The sequence below is a fragment of the Camelus bactrianus genome, chromosome 12, assembly GCF_048773025.1.
Source record: "Camelus bactrianus isolate YW-2024 breed Bactrian camel chromosome 12, ASM4877302v1, whole genome shotgun sequence".
Taxonomy (NCBI): domain Eukaryota; kingdom Metazoa; phylum Chordata; class Mammalia; order Artiodactyla; family Camelidae; genus Camelus; species Camelus bactrianus.
Genome location: NC_133550.1, coordinates 34,308,190 through 34,324,596, shown reverse-complemented (window position 1 = coordinate 34,324,596; position 16,407 = coordinate 34,308,190). Strand labels below are relative to the sequence as shown.

Below are 16,407 nucleotides of genomic sequence, written 5' to 3'. Positions count from 1 at the left end.
CGTCGGGTCTGAGGGGAGGTCGCCGCGCGCCTGCACGGCGGCCGGGCCGCCGCTTTGTGACTTCACTGTTTCGCAACAAGCCCGGGCCGCCCGCGCCCCACCCACCCCGGGGCCGCCGCCTCACCGCCCGCCGCCTCGCTCCGCTCTCCGCGCTTCCCCTCCCTCCCGGGCCGGGCCTGCCCCGCCGTCGCGGAGCCTCCCAGCCGGCCGCCCGCGGCTGTGTGCGCCGTGGCCGCAGCCCGGCGGGCCGGCACGTGCGCAGCCCTCGCCTCCCCGCAGCGCGGAGCGCGGCGCCCTCCCCGCGGCAGCGCGATGCTGTGCTTTCTGAAGGGAATGGCCTTCGTCCCCTTCCTCTTGGTGACCTGGTCGTCCGCCGCCTTCATCATCTCCTACGTGGTCGCTGTGCTCTCCGGGCACGTCAACCCCTTCCTCCCGTACATCAGGTGAGGAGCCGGGTGGGAGGCAGGACTGGGACCGGGCAGAGGCACCACAGGGGAGAGCTCTGATGCGGAGGCAAGGGGTCCAGACCCCGCTGGGGCATCCTGCGAAAAGATCGAGGACCAACAACCAGGAGAGGGTGCTCCTGGCGGCTCGTGATGTTCAGGGAGGCAGGAGGTAGGAGCTGAGCACCTGATTTTACCCTGAGCACTGAACAGAGTGGCATCAGGAGGGGTACAGGTACAGGATAGACAGTAGAACTTTCAGACTGGGTATGGAACAGAATCTCTGAAAGACGCTTCTTTGGCGACATTGAAACAAGGATGGATCCTGATGGATGCCACTTGTTGAGTGTATAAGAGGCAGATCCAAATGTGTGCTAAACATACTTCACTTCCGTTTACCAGCATCCTCCGATCATCCTCGTAAAGTGGTTGTCTGGTTCATTTTCCTTGCAAGAAAACTAAGCTTAAGTAGATGTTGAAATATCGTCAATGTGACACTGATGTCACAGCTAGGAAATGGTGGAAGCAGAACACACATCCAGATTTGTCCTACGGCAAAAGCAACACTCTGCCACCCCGAGGTCTTTGGGAGACAGATTTAAGCTCTCTTGGATGCAGCTGCCCAAGATCCCTCTGGGTACTGTGCCCTCAAATTGTCAACAATGGGTGACATCTTTTGTACTGTCATTATACTATTTCATTTTTCATGAGTTTTGTCATCCACCTTTTTTTTTAAATTGAAGTATAGTTGATTTACGATGTTTCAGGTGTACAGCAAAGTGATTCAGTTTATATATATATATATATAAATCTATTTCAGATTATTTTCCATTTAGGTTATTACAAGATATTAAATATGCTTCCCTGTGCTATACAGTAAGCATTGTTCCCCACCTTTCTTGAGGGTCACTTCATCAGTCCCCAAGACACAAGTCCAGATACTCTTCATAGGGCTCCCAGATCTGTGCCTTCCCCATGGCCATAGCATTCCTTAAACATTAACAGGGATCCATCCTCATCGAAGTGGTGTCACCCCTCCACTCCCCGGATCTGTATTGTCTGGCAAAGGGATGATAAAGTTGGTGACACCCAAGTCAACTGCTTAATGATTGCAGAGATTGTAGGGCCACTTCCTCCTGCAGCCATTCTGCCTGGTGAGCAATGTTCTAGAATGTCTTTTGTAGGTGAGGAAGGGGAAACAAAGGTAAAGCAAGAGGGGACAAGAGTTTAAAGAAGCAAGAAAGTGAGCAATATGGAGAATAATACACAGCAGCAAAACAGTAGTAATGGTGGTGGTTTTGCCCATGCAAGACGAGGTGTCCCATGCATCCAGGCTTCCCCATCTCACCTGGTGCCCCTGCAGAAACCTGGGCTTTGTGTCTCGTGGCTCATCTCAGCCCCAAGTGCCATTGTTTCCCTTCTCTGGATTCCGAAGTAGGATAGATCCTCTTAGACTTGTGTAACAAGGAAGAGTTCTCCCTGTAATGCTCTTTACTAAGAAAGTAGTAGCTGTGTTTGTCACCAATCTGAAGATGAGAGACAGAAAATACTGATAAGCAAATTGGCCAGGCGATCAGAGGCAGAGTAGTCTTTGTAGAAGTGTCTGATGTAGCTGCAATTAATACCACCCTCAGGTGAGCTTAAAATGAAAGACATTCCAAGATGGGGGAATGAGCTGACAAGATGAACCACTTGTGAGATGCTCAAGTCACAGACATTCCAAGGAAGATGTGGTAAATTTAGTAAGGAAAGGAGGCTTTCAGGAAGAGGCAGAATTACAGGAGTAAAATCCTCGAGATTGTCCCCTTGTTGCCAGGAGTCTTCAGCCTACAAACAATAAACACATGACAGTTTGCCTAAGCGTGCCTGAGGCCTTTAGGCTGTCGGCTCTCTCTGACTACCTGAGTGGCTGGCACTGGATTGCCTCTGCCCCTCCTAGAAAACTAAGTCATTGAGGCCAGGGCCAGACATAGATTAGAACAAGACATCTGGATGTGACAGGATTAACTCTCGGATTTGTCCATTTGGCCCAGCCCTGTTGAGCCTTACTCCTGTAACTCATCTTTGTCCAGGCCTCCTATTCTCCCTTGCTCCCACTCCCTCCACTTCCCTCTGGCCTCCTTGGCCTCCTTCCTGTCTGTGTCTTGAGCACATCAGGCACACGGCCTCCTCCTGGCTTTTGCACTGGCTGTTCCTCTGCCAGAATGCTCTTTCTCCAGATATCACCAGCCTTTCTCCCTTACCTCCCTCTTTGTTCAGGTATTATCTCCGTGAGGCCTGCTCTGGTGGCCTTATTTAAAATGGCACCCTAGTGCTTCCCCCATCCAATCTGATTGTTCACCATAGCACTTATCACCTTCTAACAAGCCTTGTGATCTACTTGTTTATTAGGTTGAATATCTGTCTTCCCTTGCTGGAATGTAAGATCCATGAAGGCTGCTAGTATTTGTTGAATTAATATTTCTTGGGTGCTCACTATGGGTATTGTTACTCTTCCCTCTAGGGCAGGGCAGATCCCTTGAGGGAAGGCTTGATAAGGTGGTCAGTGATCTGGACATGTTTAGGGTGAGCACCCTTTTACATGAAGACATTGTTCAACCAATCTGATGTTGTGATTTTTTTTAAACAATGTTGAACACTTTAAATAAGAACCATTGCATTTTTGTAGCTCACAGTGAAAAAAAAATGTGACAATGAATATATGTATGCTCATGTATAACTGAAAAATTGTACTCTACACTGGAATTTGAGACAACATTGTAAAAATGACTATAACTCAATAAAAAAAAGTTACAAAAAGGAACCATTGCATTTTTAAAATTTACTTATTTATCTTCCAGTTTGGTTGAGATATAAATGACATACAGCACTGTATAAGTTTAATGATTTGACTTATGCACATCATGAAATGAGTACCACGATAAGTTTAGTGACCATCCATCATCTCCTGTAGATACAAAAATAAAAAAAAAAGGAGATATTTTTTTCCTTGTGGTTAGAGCTCTTAGGATTTAACGACTTTCTTACATAACACACAGCAATGTTCATTATATTACTCATGTTGTACTTTACATCCCTAGCACTTAATTATCTTACCACCAGAAGTTTGTACCTCTTGACTGCTTTCATCCAAGTCCCACTCTCCCCATCCCTACCTCTGGTAACCACAAATCTGATCTCTTTTCCTGTGAGTTTGTTTGTTTTTGAAGTATAATTGGTCTACAACACAGTGTTAGTTCCTGGTGCACAACATAGTGATTCTGTATTACAAAATGATCACCACCAGCCATTGCATTATAAATAAGATCCAGAACCATGGAAGCACCCCTCTCCAGTAAGACATTCAAACTCAGCCCCCTTATCAGATACTTTTTTAAAAAAAATTGGTGGGGGGAGCTAGTAATTAGGCTTTTATTTATTTAAAAAAATGTTTTTAATGGAGGTACTGGGGATTGAACCCAGGACCTTGTGCATGCTAAGCACACATTCTACCGCTGAGCTATATACCCTATCCCCCTACTCCCATATTTTCTTGTAACACTGTTATTCTTTAGTATATTGGATAAATGGGCAAATAGCTCTTAGACATATGGAAATACACTCAACCTCATGAGCGGAATAAAAATTCAAATTAACTCTCACTTTTCATCTGTTGGATTGGCAGAAACCCAAATGTTTGATCACACATTCTATTGGGGAGAGTTTGGGGAAACAGGCTATCACATGTTGCTGATGGGAATGTAAATTGATTCGATCAATCTCTGTGGAGGGGCTTTAGCATTATCTATCAAAAAGACAAAAATATGTATCTATAAGTTTACACATAGAATTGCTTTTGGTAACAAAAGGTTGGAAACAGTACAAATGTCCATCAGTAGGAGACTGGTTAAATAAATATATTTATCCATGAATACCTCAAAGGAACGCTCTCTATACATAGAATACTTTGTATAAAATTTCCAATACACTGTTATATGGAAAAAAGCAAGATGCAGAACAAATATTCTACTATTGGTTGCAGGGAGGGGGAATATATACATTTGTATGTAAGATAATTGTAGATTTACTTGCAGCTGTAAAAAATAATACAGAGAGGGGTGGGTGTAGCTCAGTGGTAAATAGCATGCTTAGCGTGCAGGAGGTACTGGGTTCAATCTCCAGTATCTTCATTTAAAAAAAGAAAAAAATAATACAGAAACATCTTCTAAACTTGGCATATTTTTTTGCATGAATTTATTTTTAGCTAAATGGATGGGTTTCCTATCAGAAAATTAAAATTAGAAATATAGGAATTCAAACAGCCACCAAATTTAACAAGTGGGAATGGCACAGAGTGATGTTTCTGTGTTATGAAACTATTGTTACCAGGATGTCAAACCAAGGACAAATAAAAATCAACCTCAGAGTATTACTTTACATTTTTACACCCATATTGTTAGGTACAATCATGCTTTGTTATAGTTTCTTATATTTCTTCCATGACCAAATCCCTCAGGTGATCTTGAAACAACTTTACTTACCAAATTCTGGCAGCTGTTAAGCCATTCTCTTTTATATATTCTCTTTGGCTTGGATCTCATGCTTCTAGAATATTCTGTGGCCCTTTTAAAGTTTTGCCGATTCTGCACATCATGGTTGCTTTTTACTAGCCTCGTCTTACCATTTGGGCAAGCTGTGTTAGTTGGGTCCATTGCTGTCTTTGGCCTTTCCCATTGTTTCTCCTCATGACCACACACCCTGCTCAGTGATTAATGGCAGAAAACTGGGTCACCTAGAATTAAGCCACCTTAAAAGGGGACCAAAATGGTGTAGTAAACAAAATAAAAGAGGTTGGGTCTTTAACTCTGAAAATGAATCTAAAAATTAGGGAAGTTATTTTATCTTTAACAATCACAAAATTTAGATTATAATCACAACTATGTGCTAATGCTTATAATGAACAAAATTCATTATAGTGAACACTCATAATGAACAAAACCAAATGAAAAGACAAAATCCTTAGAATGAACAAAAATCTTAAAATTATTCAGTTGCTGATTTTTTAAGGGAAGGGTACAAACTTTTTCCAATAGAGTGTTATGATTATGTTATAAAGTTCTTGATTTTACATTTGTGTTTTGAAAGGGGATAGGAAGAGGCTCATTTTGCAGAAATGTTTTATGACTTCAGTTTTCGCTATGATCAATCTTACTCCATGTGTGAGGATACTGATCTTTTTTACTGTCATCACTCAGATAAAACACAAGTTCCATGAAGGTGGAGATTTAGGGTTCACTGCTGCATCCCCAGCATGTATGACAGTGCCAGACACATAGTAGGTGCTTGGTAAATGTTGCGTGAATACTAAGGTAATTTATGGCAGATGGACCTGTTTTAATTATCTTGTCAGCCTCTCTTCAATTTTTAACTGATTCTGCCAGTGTTCACTGTTCATTAACATCATTGTGTTTCCAGCTGTTATTCAACATCCTTTCTGTTGACTTCATGCAATTCTCCATGTTTTACCAGATTTGCACCTTCACTTTGCAGTCAGTTTGACTTACACTGTTGAATATTTACAGCATTTGATAATCATACTAAGAGGGAACATACTGTGATAGAGAAGGGAACAACTTTGGAGCAGGCAACATTGGTTAGAATGCAACTCCACCATGTGCCCCAGCTGTGGGAGTTTGGATAAGTTACTTCCTTCTGCATCTCTGTGGATCAATAATAGAACGCCCTTACAAATTAACATGTGAACTCACTTAGAACTCATTAACACCCTGGTCCAAGAATATAATAAGTTCTCTGTAAGCATTTGTTATTAGTATTATCAAGATACCAGTCCACATTGATCTGATGCTAGTGTTAAGTAGGAAAGAACATTTGGTTGAGGGCTAATTTTATAAGTGATCAGTTTGAGAATAAGCAGAAGCTTTCTTAACTAACCTCGACTTAACTTGTTGTGTTAACTGATAACCTCATTCTCTGAAGAAGACGCTGAGGAAGCTGGTGGTCCCTGGAAACCTCTCTCAGAGGGGGCCCCTCCCCTTGCTGCTTGCTCTTTTCTCTCACCTGTTTCTTTCTTTGTCCCCTTATCAAATGCCAGCTGTGTCCGTTCCCAAAGGTGTCTATGCCGGTTGTATTTTCTCTACTGTAATTGTGATTATCTCAACATACATGAACTATTGGTCCATGAATGCAAAAAGGGAACTGTAATTGCTAAGAAAACTCAGTTGAATGCTTTGGAAAGAGTCAGGAGATAAGTTGTCCAAAATTGTGGTCTGTTTAGTAGTGGTTATGACAAATGTAAAGATTTACCAAAAACTGATAAAAAGCTAGAAGGATTCTGCACAAATTGCCTCAAAGTTGTCTTTAAGATATCCCTCCACTTTAAAGAAATCAAAACTGGAATGAGATCATTCACAGTAGATGTGGCTTGTATGCCAGGAAGACATACGGTGAGACTGGTACTCATGTAATGGCCTTGTCCTACATCAATAAGTAAGCACGTGAATGTATGCAGTGTATCCATATACTTTTTGATGACTTCCTGCTTAACCCAACCTGTTTGATTACTATCTACATTGAATTTCAGGCAATGGTGACTTTTGCTTCCTTTCTCAGCTGTATCAATGGGGTCCGGGATAATAAACAGTCAGATAATGGTGTCTCTGTATAGAGTCACATACTCTGACACGTAGTTAATGACTCTTCAGTCTCTATAGTGCAGCGATTGTTACCTACAGTATCTCTAAGCCACAGTATCATAAGAATGAAAAGGTAGGCATGCCATGTAAAACTTTCTGCTAGAACAGTATCATCCTTGAAATAATAATTTTGTAGTTTGACATTTGCTTCAAAAAAGCTTTGCCCAAATTAGATAATTCTAAGGAAAGCGTAATAAGAAAGTGGAAGATCCCCAATTTTTGCAGCTCCAAAGTTTGAAGTGATTGATGTAGTGTTGTTTGGCTTGAGTCAACTGTAAATACATTCAAGTTCTCCTCTGTTTAATTTAAAATTTCCACTGTCATTTGATTACATAGGATTCTTTTTTTTTTCCACTGAGTTAAATGGTTTTTTCCTGCTATTCCTACTTTTAAAAGGGCAGTACAATATTGCTCAAAAGTCTTGATTAATGCAGGGCTGACAACTTTTAAACATAAGTGCTCAATTTCAACTTAAAAAAAGGAGTGCTCCATTGAAGAGTCCTCTTTCCCTGACAGTAATTGCATTTCAGTCCATCAAGAACATGCATTGTAGACTTACTGCATACCAAGGACAACTTACCAATGGCTCCAGAAGGGATTGCTGGTGCAGACCCAGTTGTAGATAACACAGTTCTGTAAACTCACATGGAAGAGATATGTTATCATAAAAAGAAATATAATACAGCACAACAGAAATGAGTTCTAAATTGTGTCCACTGACAGCTCTAGATGGATGGTTTTTTATACTATTTTATTTTTTATACCATTTACTATCTCTGTGACCTTGGACAAGTTACTTTTCTAAGACTCAGTGTCCTCACCTTTAAGATGATCATAATAAGTACTTTCCTTATAATGTTGTGAAGACCAAATAAGATGTACCTGGCCAAGTGTAAGAACAGAGAATATGTTAATTTTTTTTCCTTTTTTAATGTTAGCAGCTGTAGTCCAAGAAGGGATTGTTTTCTACAGACTCCAAAAAAAAAAAGTTGAAATCTGACCTCTTATGCTTCCCTCTTCATTACCATCTGGTTCAAGCTACTGTCATCTCTTGATAAACTACTGAAATAGCTTCCTAAGTCTCCCTGGTCCATGCCTGCCTCTCCACAGTCTTTTTGCAACATCCTTTAAAATCATCAATCAACTTCATATCACTTCCCTGCTCTCAGTCCTCAGCGGCTTCCCATCCTACTTACAGTAACACTCAGAATCCTTGCCATGACCTGGGAGACTCTCCATGAACCCTCCCATCTGTGCACACAGGTCCTTGCTTACTCTCCTCCAGCCACGCCTCCTTCCTTGCAGTTTTTTTTTAATATATTGCCACCTTCTGGCCTTTGACTTGGCTCTTCCCTCTGCTTGTAATTTTCCTGGCCCAAATATTCCACTTCATTTAGTCCTCTCTGTTCAAGCACCCTTCCCAGACTACTCAGTCTTGAGTGGGCGGCTCACCTATCTCTCTCTGTCGTCTTATCCAGCTTTCCTTTTCCTCACAGCATTCATCACTCCCAGACTACTTCTATTGGCCCCTACAGGAATGTAATTCCACAGAGAAGGAGCTTTTTCTGTTTTACTTACCATTGGCTTCACCTTGCCTACAAAATTGCCTGTTACATAGAAGGCAATCAGTAACTATATGTTGAATCAAGGAATCTTTTGTTAGATACTACACTTCTTGAAGGTTGTGAAGTATCTTGTCATCTTGTATCATCACTTAGCACAGTTCCCAACACACAGGAGGTGCTTAACAATATTTTAATAATGTTGTATGAGTGAACAAAGAGGGAGCTTGGATTGACAGAGGGCGATTTCATGTGGATAGAGTGAGAAAAGAGCAAATTGTTTGCATTTATGGCTAAGGAATTCTTTTTATGTTTCAAACAGTTGACTATAATATTGTATATCAACTATACTTCAATAAAAAAGATAGTTGCATACTTGCCTGGTAGAGGAGATAACATGATCACTAAGGTGGTTTTCCCAGGGCAAGGCTTATCCATTGAACTCTGGATGTGCTGACCCCTGCGATTTCCCCAATGTGGGAAACTTGACTGAATCATTTGTGGTATTGGGGGACTGCATTCGCACTTTCCCCTAAAGAAAAAAAAAAAAAGTTGCTGTAGCTATAGGGTGCCACCCACTCTAGAATAATCACCAAGTGAAGCTGCCAAAAACTCAGCCCTAATAATTTAAAGTAATCAAATGTAATGACTTTTTATTATCATATTTATTTTAAATTATATATTTAAACATGGAGACAAAGGAAGTAATGGTTTCCTTTTACTGGTGCATTAAGTGTTTTTAGGTTCTAAGTCCTGACTAATCTTCCAAGCAATGGGCCTAGGATTTTAGGGCAATCTAATAAACCCCAGTGTGAGCACACAGATAATTCTGCATACTGTCAGCATCTCAGTCCTCCCAATAAACTGTGACTCCAGGATTTAGAATAATGCAATCACATGTATCCAATGATGTAAAGAACAGCATTCTACCAAGCTTATATTATGCACATCTTGTTTGTGTTGTCTCTATTCCTTTGAGCATCAAGTGATTATGTACTGGCTCAACATCATAAATTAGTTCAGAGGAAGATGTTAAATAAACAATTTGGAATTTTCCACAATGAACAAAACTTGTAGAAATGTAAACACAGTAAATATAGATGTAAACTGATTTCCTAGGCACAACCTACCCTTATTAGAAGCAGCTGTGTACCCATAACATCCTCAACAGCTTCTAAGCCACGTGCAAATGAACAGTTAGTTCCTATACTGAGTACAGTTTCCAGGAAGTGCCTCATTTACAGGGAGGCAAATGAGGAGGTGGATGGGACTGGGGCAGGGCCAGAACCATATTGCTTAAACCATGTGGTAGAGAATCACAAGTTTTGTAAGGGGACTTCTGCCACATTGAGAGGCAACTGGTTTAGCCTCTTAATCCCCAGTTTCCTGAATCAGGTGCCCAAGTACAGCTGTGCCAACCAAATCCTACTACCTCTGCTTACTACACTGAGATCATTTACTGTGAGCTTTAAAAAAGGTAAAATAAAAAGAGGCTCCTCACATATTCTCTTGGAACCCCTTGGTGTTATGCTCATCTGGATCCCAATGTCAGGCAGAAGATGTGATGCAATATTTACTTCAATGTAAAACATTAGCTTGGAGACCAAAAGGCTTAAAAGAATATTTAAAGGGAAGAGCCTTTCATACATACCTATGTATTTTTTTTTTTTCAAAGAAAAGCACTTGTTAACATTTAATGATCCTCCCTCCACTGGCTTCCAGCTATCAGTACACAGCCTCCTCCCACCCCCTACACATCCTTAATATTGTCCTCAGCTCCTCTGCTGAAGAATTTAACCTTCATGATGATGTTACCCAAAACCTGGTTCACCTCTCGGTAGGTGCTAAAAAGACACAATGAAGCCAATGATTGGGAGAAGGAAGAATTTATTACTTGCAGCAAGTAAGGAAAACATGTGGGCAATTGGGGCAATTTTAAGATGAGGGTACCCACATACTCATGAACAGGCTCGAGCAGAGAATTCAGCATAGAATTGGGGCAAAGGTTGACAGTGTCCAAGCTTTAGCTGATTGACGTCATGGGGGTCAGAAAAGGTTAATGTTCTCATCCCTTAGGTTCCAGTTGATCTCCTGGTTGAGCCCTCAAGGGGTATTTAAATTCTATAAAACAGCTCAAGAAAGTGACTTCGGGCTAATGTACTTTTAAAACTGGGAGTCTTTAAACTGATTTATTATCTTTGCTGTTGGTAACTTCTCTTGCCTGATAACATTCGTTTGTTCTTTTGTTCCTTTGAGATCATTATCATTGAGCCCTGTTCAAGGGCAAGCATTGTGGCCAGGCTTGGGTCACAAAATGGCTTAGGCCTAAAATGGCTTCTCTTATGTCAAAAAGCTATATCTGGTTCTTTTCCTCCAGGGACCCTCTACCTTGTCTGCTTAAAATGACAAGCTGTTTTGGGAGCTTTCTCTTTCCTAGAACTTGATGGTGGCCCTATTGCACCACATTAGTGACTGGAGCAGTTCCAGTCTTGCTTGTGGCAGCATTTACCCTGTGTCTGTGTCTGCTCACTGATAAGAGTCCACGGTTTTGCGAGGATGACAGTTGGGCAGAAGCTCTGATTCGTCTTTTAGTGGTAATGCCTTACACCAACTTTCCCAAAGTAACCTGGGTGATATTCGTCAGAGTTGATCCTGGGGTGATGCATGCCACCTGGGTTACCAGGCCTCTGAGTACTTCCGGTGTTTTACAACACAGCCGTGGCCATGGCTCATGTGGCTCCTTACTTTCTCCGTCTTTCTTAGGATGGCGTGTCAGTGGCTGAGGTGAAAGAGGAAGACATTCTTTTGTATTAACAATAGTAGGCAACCACGGCTACTCTTAGAAGTTCTTAGAAGTGTCCACATTTTCATCTGCTGCTTGGAAAGTTTTCTTGAAATACTCTTGAGCAAAATCTCACCAAATGTAGCTAGGTACCATTTTGTTACTTAGTGGAAATAAATCACACACTGACCATTCTTACCTGACAGATACGGGAATTTGTGACACATGTTAGGTGTCCCATAAATATTTTGTTGATAAATGGATAGAATTTATGGTTATTTGTAGAGTCAAATAAAAATAATTTAACAGGTGGTTTTATTTACTCAAACAACTGGTTATGAATGCAGTGCATTCATTCTTTCCTGAGTTTTTGTAGTATTCACATTTCCTACGTTGTAGTCCAAGTGTAGGAATGTAGGCCCATTGGTACTCATGCACTGATGCTGGGTGTTTTAGACTCAGTAATCCTGAAAGAAAATTGGATTTACCAAGGTGGTGAATAATTGTCAAAGGTGCTTTATGATTAAATTATAGCACTTGAGAACTGTGAGGTCTTTCCTGCTTTATACCTTCCTGGTATACAGCTAAGACATGATGATCCCTTCTTACCACCATCCTGGTTCATTCCCATGGTGTGCTGGGCCAGCCGGCTGCTATGTGCTCCCAAGAGCCAACTGTGTGCATTTCTTCCCAATTCTACGTTCAGTGACTGGCATTTTGGTAGCTTGAATTTTGACAGGTTGGGAGTATTTATCTCAACCTGGGTGATATCACCCAGGTTACTATGGGAAAGTTGGTGTGAGGCATCACCACTAAAAGACGAATCAGAGCTTCTGCCCAACTGTCATCCTTGCTAAACTGTGGACTCTGATCAGTGAGCAGACACAGACACGGGGTGAATGCTGCCACAAGCAAGACGGGAACTGCTCCAGTCACTGATGTGGTGCAAATAGGAAATTGGCCTATGTTACAAATCAGGTGCCCTCTAGAGCTGGTTGTTAAGCATTTACCAGCACATCAGTGTTCATCCTCCACTGCCCCCTCCCCCTATCATTCTTCTAATTGCTTTGTTTCTTGCCTGCTGTTAGAGCACAGTGGAGATAGGAAAGTCACAGTTGGACATCTGGATTGGAATACATATAGATTTCTCTGTTTAATAGCTCTGTGACCTGGAACAAGTGATGGAAGCTTTCTGATACCCAGTTTCCTCTTTAGTAAAATGGGGTTGATATTAGGCTCACCTCAGAGTTGAGAGGATAAAATGAAATGATGTACGGTAAGCACCTAACAGTGCCTGGTGGGTAGTAAATGCTCATTAAGTGGTATCTACTGCCAGTACTGATAGTCATTCATTCAACAAATACATATGGAAAGGCTATTTGCAAAGCACTTTTGATTCTGTCTATATGTTTTTTTTTGAGGGAGGTAATTAGGTTTGTTTGTATGTTTAATGGTAATTAGGTTTGTTTGTTTGTTTGTTTGTTTAATGGAGGTACTGAGAATTGAACCCAGGACCCTGTGCATGCTGGGCACACACTCTACCACTGAGCTATACCCACCCCCCTCCCTCTGTCTATATGGTTTTAAATGTACAGATAAGGAAGAATAAAATATCACCCTGAAATTCTGAGCTTTAAGATGGCATGTTTGATGTCATGTAGACTGTACACCTGGACGCTTGACATCTGTCTCGGTTTGCTAACAGTGGACAGATATTTCCTGAGTCAGGTCCTCTTCTCACTTCCTGTTAAAGCACCTTTGTGCCCCCATCTTCCTGTCTCCCTGATTATCCTCCTTACTCTTCCATTCCTTTCCTCTCTCCATAAACAAGCCAACAATCTTCCTGGCTCATGGCAGGTTCCTCTCAGATGTGTGGCATGAGTTACCTGGTAGCCGCTTTTTTATACCCTGAGGCCAAGAATAGAAGGCTTCATCTCCCTGTGAGAATCTAATAAAAAATCCAGCTTCTTCCCATGACTGGCTTCCACCCCTCCTCACCCACTCAGAACCACATCGCGCTCAGAAGGGCATCCAGCTTGTCTAGAAGACTTCTCCACCTTGGTATTCCTTTCCTGAGCAAAAAGGTTATTTGTAGGAAAAATGTTGAATTCTAAACCCTCAGACTTACAGGTACAGAGGACACTGAGATGAAATAACTGGAGATAGAAACATTTGTGGGAAGGCGGAACACAAACGGCTTTACAGTTTTCAAACATTAAGTGCTCACAAAGCTTAGAGGTTCCTGCTTTCTGCACACAGGCTTCTCATCGAGTTCTTCAAACACTCTGAAGTGCATCTTCCAACGTGATCAGTTTTTCAATACTTAAATTTCGGAGCTGTTTTAAAATGTGGAAACACTCAAGATGAGTATGACTTGTTTCTTGTTGGGAGGGATTCTGCCCTCAGTTTTAAACTGTGCTTTACACGGGCAGTTTGAGAGTGTAAGTGTAAACCTTGACGTTAATGAACAGAAACCAGAACAGGTCAAGCACAACTTTCCAGCTCATTTAATTAATTAATTGATAGCCTGCATCTGAAAAGTGTTTCAAAGAAGCTATTTTTTTAAAGTAATTTATCACAATGATTATTTCCATAAAGTACTGACAGGAATCAATAATATTTGCCTTCCATCATATTTTCAGCAATGTAAACTCTTATGCATAAATCATATTGTTAAAAAGATTAAAATGATATGTTTATGTGTATTTAATATCCAAATAGTGGATTTTATAAAATTGATTTTACACCAGTTTTTTTTTTCCCCAAAACAGTCACACTCAATTCCTCACCAAGAATGGACACACATAGCAGATTTATCAGGTGGGATCATCTGAAAACCACTACCACCATTCATTTTATTTCCTAACATAGTGTTGTAGGTCAGTTATACTTCAAAACAAATAAACACACATATATACAAATTCATAGAAAAAGAGATCAGATCAGCAGGGTGAGGGAAGGTGGTCAAATGGTACAAACTTCCAGTTATAAGACAAATAAGTACCAGGGAGGTAATGTACAACATAAGTAATATAATTAACATTCTTGTATGTTAGGTATGAAGGTTGTCAAGTAAATCCTAAGAGTTCTCATCACAAGGAAAAAAAATTTCTTTTGTATTTATAGATGATGGATGTTTACTAACCTTACTGTGGTAATCATTTCATGTTATATGTAAGTCAAATCATTATGCTGCACACTTCAAACTTATACAGTGCTGTTTGTTAATTATATCTCAATAAAACTGGAAGGGAAAAAAACTGAGGTTTTAATTTTTCAGAGTGAAAATGAAAATACTTCAGAAAAAATAAAGTCAAATTTTTGCAATTCAAAGTGGCTGAACACCCAGCAGCAACACACTATAAAACCTGCTGATTATGTGATTGTCCAAAGGGCTGAACTGAATTTTTTCTTACTAATTTGGACATGTCTTCTCTTTCCCAGTGATACAGGAACAACACCTCCAGAGAGTGGTATTTTTGGGTTTATGATAAACTTCTCTGCATTTCTTGGTAAGTACACAGTAATTATTATAAATAAATGAAAAATTCCCAATCTCATATGAAGTAAAATATGTTACAGTTTGTCTATCATTTTTTATTGTTTTTTTTTTTTTCATTTTCACTTTTTTAATTACATTTTTTGTTTGGGTTTTTTTTTTTTTTTTTTTTTTGAGGGGGGAGATAACTAGGTTATTTATTTACTTATTTACATGTTTAATTTTTAATGGAGGTACTGGGGATTGAATCCAGGACCTTGTGCATGCTAAGCACGCAGTCTACCACTGAGCTATACCCTCCCCCATTGTTATTTTTTAACAAACATTATTTTTAGAACACTTCTAGGTTCACAGCAAAATTGAGCAAAAGGTAGAGATTTCCCAGGTACTCCCTGCTCTCCTGCACCCCCTCCCCTAACCATAGCACCCCCCCCCGCCATTATCAGCACCCCTCACCAGAGTAGTTTAGTACCTTAGTTACAGTTGATGAACCTAAACTGACATATCGTTATCAACCTAAGTCCATAGTTTACATTAGGGTTTATTCTTGGTTTGCGTGATTTTTAAAAAGTGTAATCTTTGCTACTAGAATTTTGCTCTAATTTGACAAACTAAAATGATCAGAAATCCAAAGTTATTTATGGCCTCTTTATCAAACTGTTCTTCACTTCATCTTATAATTTGCCATAGGAATTTAAAATGGGTTTTAAATGTAATTTGACTTTTAAAATTGTGATTTATTTATATCCAATGCATTTGCGTAAGCCAAAGACACCTAATGTATAGAAGCTAATGTTTCTCGGAATCTGTTCTGAAGGCAGCTTACAAGAAAATCATCTGGAGTGCTGGTTAAAAGTCCCGTTCCAGGTCCACACTGCAGACCTACTGGATCAGAACTTCTGGGAGTGGGGCTGAAGAATATGAGCTGTGAACCAGCACTCTAAGGGACTTGGATACTCAGGAAGGCTTTTGAACCACTGAAAAATGTGTTTTCTCACCGGTTAGAGGAAGTGGAAAGGTGAAGCAGGGAACAGTTTATCACCAATGAAGCTACAATTTTTCTTTTCAATTTCTCAAATGCACCTGAGATGCAGCTGAAAAAGGACAACCCTCTCAAGGGCCAATTAATGTAATGACTGAAAAACTCAGTATTCTATGGGTGATGAGGGTAAACAGATGGAAGATGTGGGCTCTTTCCATAAACCCCTCCCCTACGGAACGATCAGGTGTTTGCCAGGGACCCATCATGTACCCTGCACTTTCTGTCCCCCTCTACTGGTGCAGGCTGGGAAGGGACAGAGGTGCTGGGAACCCTACCTAGTGACGTGGCATCTTTGGAATTTGTTTATCCTACTTGGTAGAGAGAGTTTCACTTTGTCACCCATTTGTGGTCTTTTCCTAAGGTTTTGGAGGCAAGCAAGGGAAGCAG

The 16,407-nt window shown here is 40.6% G+C and overlaps 1 protein-coding gene, 1 non-coding gene and 1 pseudogene across 8 annotated transcripts in view; 2 read left to right on the top strand and 1 right to left on the bottom strand.

Moving 5' to 3' along the window:
* Positions 1-174: 174 nt before the first annotated feature.
* Positions 175-16,407, top strand: part of DRAM1 (DNA damage regulated autophagy modulator 1) — a 109,887-nt gene continuing 93,654 nt past the window's right edge. For 6 of the 7 annotated variants that reach the window (XM_074375171.1, XM_074375170.1, XM_045522493.2 and 3 more), the window contains exons 1-2: positions 175-443; positions 14,924-14,991. In XM_074375171.1, the coding sequence (XP_074231272.1) occupies positions 313-443; positions 14,924-14,991 (199 nt within the window). In that variant the 5' untranslated portion in view covers positions 175-312. Of the gene's footprint in view, positions 444-13,799; positions 14,300-14,923; positions 14,992-16,407 lie in introns of those variants that run through there. The other variant, XM_074375169.1, reaches the window with a different exon arrangement.
* LOC123619010 (U1 spliceosomal RNA) lies at positions 9,070-9,232 on the top strand. The gene has a single exon (XR_006727526.1). It is a non-coding gene; the product is annotated as a U1 spliceosomal RNA (small nuclear RNA).
* On the bottom strand, positions 9,279-13,775 carry LOC141579482 (uncharacterized; annotated as a pseudogene).